The 13,631-nt window shown below is 43.7% G+C and overlaps 1 protein-coding gene across 3 annotated transcripts in view; it reads right to left on the reverse strand.

Moving 5' to 3' along the window:
- The window catches only part of snx9b (sorting nexin 9b), a 34,981-nt gene extending 22,158 nt beyond the window's left edge, over positions 1-12,823 (reverse strand). For all 3 annotated transcript variants that reach the window (XM_048250244.1, XM_048250243.1, XM_048250242.1), the window contains exons 1-4: positions 12,491-12,823; positions 10,285-10,371; positions 8,732-8,806; positions 3,780-3,878 (exon numbers count right to left, since the gene is read on the reverse strand). In XM_048250244.1, coding sequence (XP_048106201.1) covers positions 3,780-3,878; positions 8,732-8,806; positions 10,285-10,371; positions 12,491-12,502 — 273 coding nt within the window. In that variant the 5' untranslated portion in view covers positions 12,503-12,823. The remainder of the gene's footprint in view (positions 1-3,779; positions 3,879-8,731; positions 8,807-10,284; positions 10,372-12,490) is intronic.
- Between the last annotated feature and the right edge of the window lie 808 nt (positions 12,824-13,631).

Raw genomic sequence — 13,631 nt, forward strand, 5'->3', positions numbered from 1 at the left:
GACCAGTATTAATCCAGCTATTCCCCAATAGACCGTAATCCAGCTATTCCCCAATAGACCATAATCCAGCTATTCCCCAATAGACCATAATCCAGCTATCCCCCAATAGACCAGTATTAATCCAACTATCCCCCAATAGACCAGTATTAATCCAGCTATTCCCCAATAGACCATAATCCAGCTATTGCCCAATAGACCAGTATTAATCCAGCTATTGCCCAATAGACCAGTATCCAGCTATTCCCCAATAGACCAGTATTAATCATTGCTCCTTGTTGGTGCCCCCCACCCAATCCCAATCCTCCCCCACCTTTTTTATGCAGCCCTTGCCACTTAATCTACTAAAACCCTCTTCTACTGCACTTTTACCCCCTATTAATGCACAAATAGGCTGACACCAGACATAATTTCACTGCATTTCTTACTTCCAGTAACTATATGCATGTGACAATAAACTTCCTTGTATCCTTGTATCCAGCTATTCCCCAATAGACCAGTATCCAGCTTTGCTCATCTGCCCTGGCCCTTGCTGCCTTGCTGAAACAGGACGTAACCTGGGTGTCACAACTGATGACCGACTACATTTCTTTGAGCATGTAGCCGTAGTCACAAAGTCATGTCGGTTTATCCTATAAGATATTCGAAACATCAGAGCTTATCTAACAATATGCCACAGAACTTTTTTTGTCCAATTGCAATGCATCGTTATCTGGCCAATTGCAATGCATCGTTATCTGGCCAATTGCAATGCATAGTTATCTGGCCTACCTGCTTCAGAAAAGCAATGCAGGCGTTTGCCCACACTCAAGAAAACATCCCTGCAGAGTCAGCGTCTTCTCTTCCTATTGTGGTTCAGACTTCCACCACCAACCCACAGCCAGTACTTTATCAACTCCTCTGCCGAAGCACGAAAACAACTTCTGCTGTCTGTGCACTTCAACAGCGCAATCACACACACACACACACACATTCTCCGAAATAAGTGTGTTCATCTGTAGCGCAGGACACACCCTCTTCCATAGGAGCAGTCAGTCTTCTCTCTCTCCAGAGAAGCGTTCAACCTTCTGACGTCAACAAGGGTCGTACAGTTCCTCCATTCGTGAAACACGAACACTGTACAAACCATTTACAGTCAAGGAATCTACCTACAGGAAAGAGTCATCTGTGGCAACAGCACTGGTGTTCGGCCTCAGGGTGGTGGGCACTCAAGGGAGTCAGTCAAACCTCCACATCCAAGGGAGGCAGTCAAACCTCAATATATACGTTGGACCTCCACATTCAAGGGAGGCAGTCAAACCTCAATATATACGTTGGACCTCCACATTCAAGGGAGGCAGTCAAACCTCAATATATACGTTGGACCTCCACATTCAAGGGAGGCAGTCAATCCTCAATATATACGTTGGACGTTGTCTTAGTAAACAGATTGAATATTTAGTAAATTGAAAACTTGAGGTTAAGCCTGGCCGACACTGGTCGTACATATTGAAATCAACAATGTGATTCCAGCTTGTTGCCCCTACAGAGACAATCAGGACCATGGTGCTGAGAGATTTCTCTGTAGGACATACTGCCCCTCCAATCAGGAAGAGAAAGAAAGAAAGAAAGAAAGAAAGAAAGAAAGAGATATGAAACCCAAAGAGAGGAAGAGGTAGAAGCAGAGGAAAGGAAGAGACACACCACAGAAGAGAGACCAGTGGTGTGGAACAGAGTTGTTGAGAGCACACACACACACACACACACACACACACCACAGAAGAGAGACCAGTGGTGTGGAACAGAGTTGTTGAGAGCACACACACACACCACAGAAGAGAGACCAGCAGTGTGGAACAGAGTTGTTGAGAGCACACACACACACACACACACACACACACACACACACACACACACACACACACACACACACACACAGACAGAGAGAGAGAGAAAGAACTAGAAAAACTAGTAACATCTGGAACTAGAACATCAGAGAACTAGAGAACCTTGTGTAGATGAACATCAGTAGAGCTACAGAACCTCATGTAGATGGAACATCAGTAGAGCTACAGAACCTCATGTAGATGGAACATCAGTAGAGCTACAGAACCTCATGTAGATGAACATCAGTAGAGCTATAGAACCTCATGTAGATGGAACATCAGTAGAGCTATAGAACCTCTAGATGGAACATCAGTAGAGCTATAGAACCTCATGTAGATGGAACATCAGTAGAGCTATAGAATAGATACAAGGTGAGGAAATACTGCTGTTGGTTTCTGCCTATTAAAACAGGATGGTGTGGCTACAATCACACAGCAGGCATTCAGTATTAACCTACCTCAGAGCTTGGGTTAATGTTAGCAGATACAGATACAGTTAGCAGATACAGATAATGTTCACTGTTAGCATAGCTGTTTGGTTTAGTGTGCCTGTCTTTCACTGTTAGCATAGCTGTTTTGTTTAGTGTGCCTGTCTTTCACTGTTAGCATAACTGTTTGGTTTAGTGTGCCGGTCTTTCATGTTGGCGTATCTGTATGGTTTAGTGTTCCTGTCTTTCATTGTTAGCATAGCTATTTGGTTAAGTGTGCCTGTCTTTCACTTTTAGCATAGTTGTTTTGTTTAGTGTGGCTGTTTTCACTGTTAGCATAGCTGTATTTCAACCAAATTTTGCTGCTCTTATTTTTTTCATTATTATATGTGCCCTCTTATTTACTTATTTACTTACTTTTTTGTTTTACTTGAATGTTATGTTTGTCTGTGGACTTAAATTGGTAAAATATGTCTTGTCTTCACCGTGGGATAGTGAGAAACGTAATTTCGATCTCTTTGTATGTCTGGAACATGTGAAGAAATTGACAATAAAGCTGACTTTGACTTTGACTTTGACTTTGTATGGTTTAGTGTGCCTGTCTTTCACTGTTAGCATAGCTGTTTTGTTTAGTGTGCCTGTCTTTCACTGTTAGCATAGTTGTTCTGTTTAGTGTGCCCGTCTTTCACTGTTAGCATAGTTATTTGGTTTAGTGTGCTTGTCTTTCACTGTTAGCATAGCTGTTTGGTTAAGTGTGCCCGTCTTTCACTGTTAGCATAGCTGTATGCTTTAGTGTGCCCGTCTTTCACTTTTAGCATAGTTGTTTGATTTAGTGTGCCTGTTTTCAACACGTCTATTAATACTTGCATAAATGAATGTTATTATCTGAATAACATTGAGGTTACCCACCCAAGGAGAGAAACCGTGCAGTTACACATCAGCTTCCTCAAGAGCATTCAGATCGGTGGTGTGTGTGTGTGTGTGTGTGTGGCACGAGGCGCTGCAGGGAGGAACCCATCTACACACTCTTCTTTTCACACACACATCTTCTGCTGCAAAAGCACCAGCAACACACACAACACACACAGGATCAACTCCTTCCAAGCACAGCAACACACACAACACACACAGGACCAACTACTTCCAAGCACAGCAACACACACAACATCAACTCCATCCAAGCACAGCAACACACACAACACACACAGGATCAACCACTTCCAAGCACAGCAACACACACAACACACACAGCACACACAGCACACACAGGGCCACATCCTGCTGGTCATACAGAGAAGTCCTTTTGTGTGACTCCAGTTACAAGCTTTCCAGTTATGTGGATTCTCCCCTCCTTGCTGAGAGTGTGTGTGTGTGCGCGTGCGCGTGTATGTGTGCATGTGTGCACATCTGTGTGTGCGAGCGAGAGTGTGTGTGTGTGTGCGTGACGCGTGCATGTGTATGTGTGTGCGCGCGAGTGTGTGTGTCTCACCTGGCTGTGTGTGGTTGTGCTGGTGGCTGCGGCGGGCTGTGAGTCAAAGAAGGACAGATCCAGTGCTGGTGGTCCTCCCCCTCCTCCTGGCTTACCGATCTATGGAGAGAGAAAGAGAGAGAGAGAACAAAGATATAAAGCAAGCCAGAGAAACAGAGGGTCAATCAGTGAATGCTGACCGTCATCTAACAGAGTCAGTGAAGTCCCCAATTGTCCCACCCACACACACACACCGACCTTGAGCTCTGACATAAAAATAAACTGAACAAAAACAGATCTAGACCATGTACACTTCAGAGGGTTTCCCTATCAAACAGATGTGCATACTCCTAAACACTCTTTAGAATGTTCTGGACTTCTAAACACTCTTCAGAATGTTCTGGACTCCTAAACACTCTTCAGAATGTTTTCGGCTTCGGGCTTTGATTCTTAACGGAGCTAAATCAAGAACTCCTGTGCATCAGAGGGTGACACATGGGCAAAGAAAGGGACAAGTGGCGATTATGTCCTCCATATTGGGCTCCCTGAGTCAGGTTACTATGGCAAAGCAGAAAGAGCTCGCAAAAATCAATCACTCAGGTCATGATGACGATCACAGAAATGACCACAGTGCTTAGACAAAGACGGGAGCATGTCTATGAACACTCTGAATGGACGACATCAGCTACTCAACCTGACAGGCATCTCGTCAAACTGAAGACAGAACTTTGTCAAGACAGTGATGACGTACATCGCTCTAGGATACAACACACACATTGTAGCATGCATACAACACACACATTGTAGCATGCATACAACACACACGTTGTAGCATGCATACAACACACACATTGTAGCATACATACAACACACACTGTATCATACTAGCAAAATAGATATTGTATCATATAAAAACAACATATGGTTAACAAAAACACATCACATTACATTACATTACATTTGGCTGACGCTTTTTAACCAAAGCGACTAACAACATGGTAAACAGTAAGTTTTAGAACAATTCTCACAATTTTAGGACAGTTTAAAAAAAACATTAGAGTACAGTAAGAATAAGTGCCGGGTGAGTGCTGTTTTTAACAGTTACTTGTCAGTTTAAAACGGCTGGTGAGTGCTAGGATCAGTAAGACTTGTTGTAAGTGTTGCTATGAGAGTAGATGTTCTCTAAAGAGCTGGTCTTCAGGAGTTTTTGAAAGTGGAAAGGATGTCCCCTGCCCTTGTAGGAACTGGCAGTGTTCCACCAACATCTAAAAATCCTACTGTTTTAACATGTTGTTAGTCGCTTATTAAAAGCTACCAGCCAAATGTAATGTAATGTAATGTAATGTGTTTTTGTTAACCATGTTGTTTTTATATGATACAATATCTATTTTGCTAGTATGATACAGTGTGTGTTGTATGTATGCTACAATGTGTGTGTTGTATGTATATAATAATAGCCAAAACATAAATACAAACCCCTCCACATCTGAATCTGTACAGCCACACCTACTATAGTACTTTTACTACAGAAATATGACCTGACAAAACATGTGACCAAATGGAAGCATCTATGTTCACTAACATGAACATACATATATTTGCATAGGGCAAATAACATATACAACAAAATGTACGCATGTTTGTTTACAAACATGTACATTGATAGCAATAATTTTACGGTTAAAATTAATAATAATTTAATTTCTAGACTAGTTTCAGTTAGCCATGTGGCCCCTCTTGGCATTAAACAGACACACCCTCCCCTCCCCCAATGAAATGCTAATGTACTGGTTCTAAGGGCTATCAGATCCACAAGACAAAGGATGTTACCTTGATATAATGTAAATATATTCATGTCTGGTATCATTGTAATAGTCTCAGTACAAGGATTATAATGATTTGATTGTGAGAATGTTTGGAACATTCTATAAGTGATATTTCTGATATACAAGATATCCCTCCTCATGTTCTTCAGATAGGTGTGAGTAGGTGTGTCTGATGCCAAGTGGAGAACCAACCATGTTGGCTTGTTTTGGCGCCAAATTCTTCCTTTGTTTAACCCATACAAAAGTAACTAAACTGCAATGTTTGTCAGACTAAGGTGAACTAGAAGGATGGAGAACTGAAGAGAGGGAGAGGTTGATCCAGAGGCCATGGCCTAGGCTACTTAGACCATTTTTTGTACCCTCTCTGCTTGTAACAGAATAAACCTGATTCCTGAGTTTTCCTGAAGTTTGCCAGTCTAAGATTAATATTAAGGAATTATTCACCACAATTACTTTCAACATACATGTTTAACTCCCCTCCATGGTCTGAGGATTCTTGGAGCGATGGGTTGATAAAGCGGCTCCACCCACACTAGTCCGTCGCTCTTTTAAAACGCCGTTTTGGTTTGTTTTGAATACGTTCTCCGTCCACACAGCGCGTTTTCAATTTCGGAATCTTGTCCCCACGAGACACCCAGAAGGTAGGGGGACACCTGAAGTGCAGATCACATGACCATAACACAGATCACATGACCATAACACAGACCACATGACCATAACACAGACCACATGACCATAACACAGACCATAACACAGATCACATGACCATAGCACAGATCACATGACCATGTTTGCACTGAAAAATGTGTAATATAACTACACTGCAGATGCTACCAAAGCAGCAAAACTAGCCTGTATTCATGTTGCGTTCAGCGCTAGCAGAGCTAGTATTCCCGTCCCCATGTTGCTTTCAGCGCTAGCAAAGCTTGTGTCCCCATGTTGCATTCAGCACTAGCAGGCTAGCATTCCCGTACGTTCAGCGCTAGCAGGCTAGTATTCCCGTCCCCATGTTGCGTTCAGCGCTAGCAGGCTAGTATTCCCGTCCCCATGTTATGCTTAGCTAGCAGGCTAGGACCTGGCCCCCATGTTATGCTTAGCTAGCAGGCTAGCATTCCTAGTATTCCCGTCCCCATGTTGCGTTCAGCGTTAGCAGGCTAGTAGCACTAGCAGGCTAGTATTCCTGTCCCCATGTTATGCCCAGTGCTAGCAGGTTAAGATTCCCAGACGCCAGCACCAGCAGGCTTAGTATTCCCCAGACACTCAGTGCTAGCAGGCTAGTATTCCCATACGCTCAGCGCTAGCAGGCTAGTATTCCCGTCCCCATGTTGCGTTCAGCGCTAGCAGGCTAGTAGCACTAGCAGGCTAGTATTCCTGTCCCCATGTTGCGTTCAGTGCTAGCAGGCTAGTATTCCCGTCCCCATGTTGCGTTCAGCGCTAGCAGGCTAGTAGCACTAGCAGGCTAGTATTCCTGTCCCCATGTTGCGTTCAGTGCTAGCAGGCTAGTATTCCTGTACGCTCAGCACTAGCAGGCTAGTATTCCCGTACGCTCAGTGCTAACAGGCTAGTATTCCCATATCGCCAGCCAGCAGGCTAGTATTCTCGGCCCCCATGTTGGATGCTCAGCTAGCAGGCTAGCATTCCTGTCCCCATGTTATGCTGTTTTAGCAGGCTAGTATTCCCAGACGCCAGCTAGCAGGCTAGTATTCCAAGCGCCAGCTAGCAGGCTAGGTATTCCCAAGCATCAGCCAGCGCTTAGCAGGCTAGTATTCCTGCCCCCATTTGCGTTGTTCAGCGCTAGCAGGCTAGTATTCCCGCCCCATGTTATGTGCCTCCAGCCAGCAGGCTAGTATTCCCGTCCCTATGTTGCGTTTAGCGCTAGCAGACTAGCATTCCTAGTATTCCCGTCCCCATGTTGCGTTCAGCACTAGCAGGCTAGTATTCCCGTCCCCATGTTGCGTTCAGTGCTAGCAGGCTAGTATTCCCGTACGCTCAGCGCTAGCAGGCTAGTATTCCCGCACGCTCAGCGCTAGCAGGCTAGTATTCCCGCACGCTCAGCGCTAGCAGGCTAGTATTCCCGTCCCCATGTTGCGTTCAGCGCTAGCAGGCTAGTATTCCCGTCCCCATGTTGCGTTCAGCGCTAGCAGGCTAGTATTCCCGTCCCTATGTTGCGTTTAGCGCTAGCAGACTAGCATTCCTAGTATTCCCGTCCCCATGTTGCGTTCAGCACTAGCAGGCTAGTATTCCCGTCCCCATGTTGCGTTCAGTGCTAGCAGGCTAGTATTCCCGTACGCTCGGCGCTAGCAGGCTAGTAGTGAGAGTCATAGAGAGTCAAGACACATCAGAAATCAGCCAGGGTCCAATCAGGAAGGGAAAGTCATCGTTTTTGGATGTTTTCAGATTCCCGTCCACAAAACCAGTGCTTTCAAAATCGTTTGAGTCGTATGGAAATGAAGCACAAATGAATTTGGAATAGTGTGGATGCTAATGCTAATGCTCACACTTCTCTGGGTGGAGAAAGAGCGGTTCTCTGTGTGACGTGTTTTAGAGGGTCGGCAGTATAGAGACTAATGACTCCTATCAGGCAGCTTTGGAGGAATGTAAACTCACAATCCAATCATCAACATCAGCTGGCGCAAGAGAACGAGAGACGTGCCAGAAGAGACTAAACTCAACTACAGCTGGAATTAAAAAACTAAACGCAGGGTTCGAGGGTTAGTAGAGTGATGAGCAATGTTTAGAGAAACTGTTTATCAGCTCTTCCTGTGTGCACAAACACACACACACACACACACACACACACACACACACATACACACACCAGCCACACACAAAGGAATGTTCACAAGTTAAGTGTACAAACATACACACACCTCCAGCACCACAGCTATCAGTGCTAGGAGTCTTACACAGGCATCCTGCTGTGTTGAATATGGTGCTCTCCCACTACCACCTTCCCTTGTCCTTTGCCTCCATTTCAGACCCTTCAGGGGATTATGTGTGTGTGTGTGTGTGTGTGTGTTTCCCACCATGTGTTTTAATGAAACAGTAGTCTAGACTGGTGAATTCATTAATGCAGACACACATACCTCAGGTGTGTGCGCACGCGCATGTGTGTGTGTGTGTGCGTGCCTGCATGCGTGTCCTCACCTCAATGTAGTCCTCTGGGACCAGGCCCACCTCTCCTTTGGAGTTCTGTACTTCGATCCATCCTCCTCCAATGCTCTACAACACACACACACACACACACACCCACACAAGCTTCTTTAAATGTTTGTTTTCTGAGATAGACTTTGTATGAGCTTTTAAAGTGTAAATACGAGACGTTATGTTCTCGTAAGCAACCAGTGATATGAGTTATGTCTACGCCACCAGCTGTTAAAATGTGAGAGCGGCTGGTAGATTTCAGACACAAAGTAATATTCTAATGTTGAGTGGCTGGTGAATTTGACCAAAAATCTGCTAGTGGATGGTAGATGTACACATTTTCAAATTTTAATTTCCACCCCTGGTGTATACACATATATACATATACATACATACATACATACATACATACATACAAACATACTCTAGTATATCTATATTATAATATAGAACAAGAGTAAAATATGTATTTTTGAGGAAGAGAATGTGTACATTCACTATATGCTGTAATGCAGTATAATAAGGGCAGGCAATGCACACTAAACACTATGCAGCCCCCTATAGAACACCCCCTTATAGAACACCCCCCTATAGAACACCCACCTATAGAAAACACCCCCCTACAGTATAGAAAACACCCACCTATAGAACACCCCCTATAGAAAACACCCCCCTACAGTATAGAAAACACCCACCTATAGAAAACACCCTCCTATAGTATAGAAAACACCCACCTATAGAAAACACCCAACTAAAGTATAAGTATAAGTATATATACTTTTTTGATCCCGTGAGGGAAATTTGGTCTCTGCATTTAACCCAATCGTGAATTAGTGAAACACAAACAGCACACAGTGAGGTGGAAGCACACACTAATCCCGGTCAGTGAGCTGCCTGCTGCAACATTTCGAGGGAGCAGTGAGGGGTTAGGTGCCTTGCTCAAGGGCACTTCAGCCGCAGCCCACTGGTCAGGGCTCGAACAGGCAATCCTCCGGTTACAAGTCCAGAGTGCTAACCAGTGGGCCACAGCTGCCCAAACTATAGAAAACACCCCCCTACAGTATAGAAAACACCCACCTATTGAAAACAATTCATACTGTTTTCATCAGCCCACAAACACCCACCTATAGAAAACACCGCCCTACAGTATAGAAAACACCCACCTATTGAAAACATTTCATACTGTTTTCATCAGCCCACAAACACCCACCTATAGAAAACACCCCCTACCGTATAGAAAACACCCACCTATAGAAAACATTTCATACTGTTTTCATCAGCCTACAAACACCCACCTATAGAAAACATTTCATGGTACTGTTTTCATCTTAGAATCTTCTCATTTTTTCAATAATTATTTTTTTGTTTACTATTACTCACTTCTATATAGTGTGCCTACTGTGACAACACACAATCCCATCATGTCAATAAAGCCAATAAGTGTGTGTGTGTGTGTGTGTGTTTCTATACACACAATCTCATCATGCCAATAAAGCCAATAGGATTGCGAGTGAGTGAGTGAGTAAGTGTGTGTGTGTGTCAGGTGACTGACTCACCTGGTTGGTGACAGTAAGGGTCTCCCCCTCCCTCACAGACAGCTCGTTATTTCCTGGTTCAGCAGTGAAGTCATACAAAACCTGAGCCTGAACACACACACACACACACACACACGTTAATGTATAGTCCCACACACACACACACACACGTTAATGTATAGTCCACACACACACACACACACACGTTAATGTATAGTCACACACACACACGTTAATGTATAGTCCCACACACACACACGCACACACACATGTTAATGTGTATAGTCCCAACAGTAATCCTGCCCCATGTGGTCCTATAGTGTCATTGCAGGATGATGTCAGGTCCCTGTGATCAGCTGTTTAGCTGCACCGTGAGAAACCGAACAGGCACAACCAGCTGAGCTGGAACCGTATACACAACACACACACACACAACACACACACACAACACACAACACACACTGCCAGTGAAGTAGTGAACTACACAGAATTGTAGAAGTACCGGTAGTTGAACTATATTGTTTTGCAGCAGCTCAACAACATTCATATCTGCAGGTAGTTCAGGTAGTTAAATTGCCTTTTCCCCTTTGCACATCTTCAATCATAAAAGAAAAGGGCTGTTTAATGTCTTTATTCTACCTTTGCTTCTCTACTGTATAGAACCTGAATAGAACCCAAAAGGAAAGGGTGTTATGTCTTTATTCTACCTTTGCTTCTCTACTGCAATGGAACCCAAAAGGCTGAACGTTGCTCAACTCTTACATCAGAACGTCATCATGGATAAACCAAATCAAGTAATCAGCAGTATTGATACGTTTGTTGATATTTGAACCAAATACCAACAAAACACCAGAGAGCGAACTCACCAAACCCCTCCCAAAACTTCTGTTAATTTTCCCCAAAGTTCCGTTCCCCCAAATTCGGTGACTGACTGACAGTGTTGTGTTTGGGGGACAGGCCTGCTTCCCTTTTCTATTTCCTGATGGAGCCTTTAATCAGACTATTCCCCCCTAAGTCCGATTGGCTGTTCAGCTTTTCCCTTTGGGCGAAGTAGCGGGCAGCTGTGCTCTCCAGTAGCTGTGTGTGTGTGTGTGTCTGTGTGATGATGATGATGATGATAGATACTTTATTGATCCCCATGGGGAAATTCAAGTGTGTGTGTTCTCCAGTAGTTTCCCCAACGCTGTGGGTGGCCAGTAGCTCTGTGTGTGTGTGTGTGTGTGTGTTATATTTATGTGCGCATACAGTGCAGGAGGGAGCTTAAGAGCCGACTCAGAGCATGAAGAAACACACTGATTCAGGGGGAAGAGCGGATGCCACAAAGAGCCCCTTATACCCACCCACCCACCCGCTCTCTCTCTCTCTCTCTCTCTCTCTCTCTCTCTCTCACTTATCTGTGAGTTTTCACAACAGTGTGTGCTTTTTCAATATAGACTGAGTTTTTGTTAAATACTTGTCTCACATTATATAGTCTGGTAGAAAGCGAAATACCCTTGCCTAGATTAGCGTGCAGTCATAGCCAGGTCAGCATTTCCAATGTGTGAATAGAACACGAGTCCTTTAATGACGGTTTGCTTCTGGTGCTAAACCTTTTCCTTTCAGGAGGAAAACCTGCTATGAAAGATATAGCATGGCAAAGTTCAGACATTTCCCCTCACGCCCCTAGCCTACGGCGGCCGCTTTCTGCCAATTAACGTTAGCCCTAAGATAAAAAACAGACCTAAACGTATCGCGTTGCCACTGGTGCTGTAGTCGTTATTATTAATAAAACTAATCCTAACTAAATGTTCGAATTCGAATTTGAAAACTATAGGCTAAAGCAAAGTTATTTATCATTTCTAATAGCACAAAACGTTGAAACTACATTTCCCATGATGTCTGGCGATGACGTCACCCGCATTGGAAGGCTAGTAAAATGTCACAAGACACTTAATGATACAAATTTTCCAAGTTTCAACAAGGCCTTTGAACTCTGAATAGTATCCACAGAATTGACACTGATATTAATAGATTATTTCACAAACTCTACTTGTTTGATTCGAACAATGTAGCCTACTGAAGTGAAGCTTCACCATAAGATACTTTCTAGCCAGTTCACTTCCCGAGTACCACGGTTGGGTTGCTCTGGGTAGCCTAGTAGGCTAGAGCAGGCTGTCTACAAGAATTCAAAATGGACAGATCGCAAGAATTTGAGGGAAAGGGATAATCAACTATAAAGAGTTCTTACCTTCGATGCCATTGTTGTTTCTCTAATCAATCATTACAAACGGGGTGCCTTTTTTGGTCAGGAATTCTTCAACCAGACATTTCCTAATCCAGCTGCAGCACGAAAACAAGGCAGTTGAACTGGGGAGAGCCGCCGAACTAATTTTAATACATCACTAAATACGTGTTACCCTTTGACCTGCTACAATGCAGCCACCGGAGTAGGCTAGGCTTACGGAAAAGCCAAGGCAAACCCCGCACAAATGATCAGATTTGATGATCCAGCAGACTTCTCAGGAAATCAGCTTCGCGAAAATGTAGGCTATCCTAGTCGTGCACTGGAGGGGCAACCCCGGAAAGGAAATGGGCTCTCTACAAAGTAGCCTAGGCTATGACGAGATAGTAGCCTAGACGTTAACGATATAATGCATAAATAAATAAAAATAAAATAATAGCCTAATAATAATATAGGCTAATAATACTACTACTACTCATGTTTGGAAGCTAGTGGGCTAGTAGCCTATACCTTGAATTAAGTTTTGTTTGTTTTTTTAGCCCAATTATCTATAGCCTACATAAACCGTTTTTTTATGGACCAGTTTTTTTGGAGATAGTGTGGACTATTCCACATGAAAAGTTAGGCTACAGTGTGCTAATTTACTGCTACACTACCAGTCGAAGAGACAATGCTGATGACAAATTGCACCACAATTAATGTAAACGTAATTATGATTACATCAAGTTAAATTAAAATGTAGTTCCTCTCAAATGACATTTTAATTGACCATTTGCGGCTGGAAGAAGAGCCACTTTACCAGAAGTTGGTCTGTCTGCGACCTGGCAAAACCTATTGACATGGCGCCCTCTAGAGACGCTGATTTAGAATACATGGGTTGCAAGCTTTAACAAAGTGCAAACTCAATGGTTACGTTTTAAATCAAATCAACATTTATTGTGAAAGAGCAAAAATAGTAATGTTACCAAACATAAGAAGGTGTAGGGAGAGATGAGTATGTGTATTTGTGTGGGTGAGTGGATTTAATGAGAGCATTCGATGAGTAGGGGAGAGATGAGTATGAGTGGATTTAATGAGAGCATTCGATGAGTAGGGGAGAGGAAGGTGCTAGAACACGGGGCCAGTGCAAGAGGAAATCTACAATAGG

Source organism: Alosa alosa, chromosome 8 (genome assembly GCF_017589495.1).
Source record: "Alosa alosa isolate M-15738 ecotype Scorff River chromosome 8, AALO_Geno_1.1, whole genome shotgun sequence".
NCBI classification, from domain to species: domain Eukaryota; kingdom Metazoa; phylum Chordata; class Actinopteri; order Clupeiformes; family Clupeidae; genus Alosa; species Alosa alosa.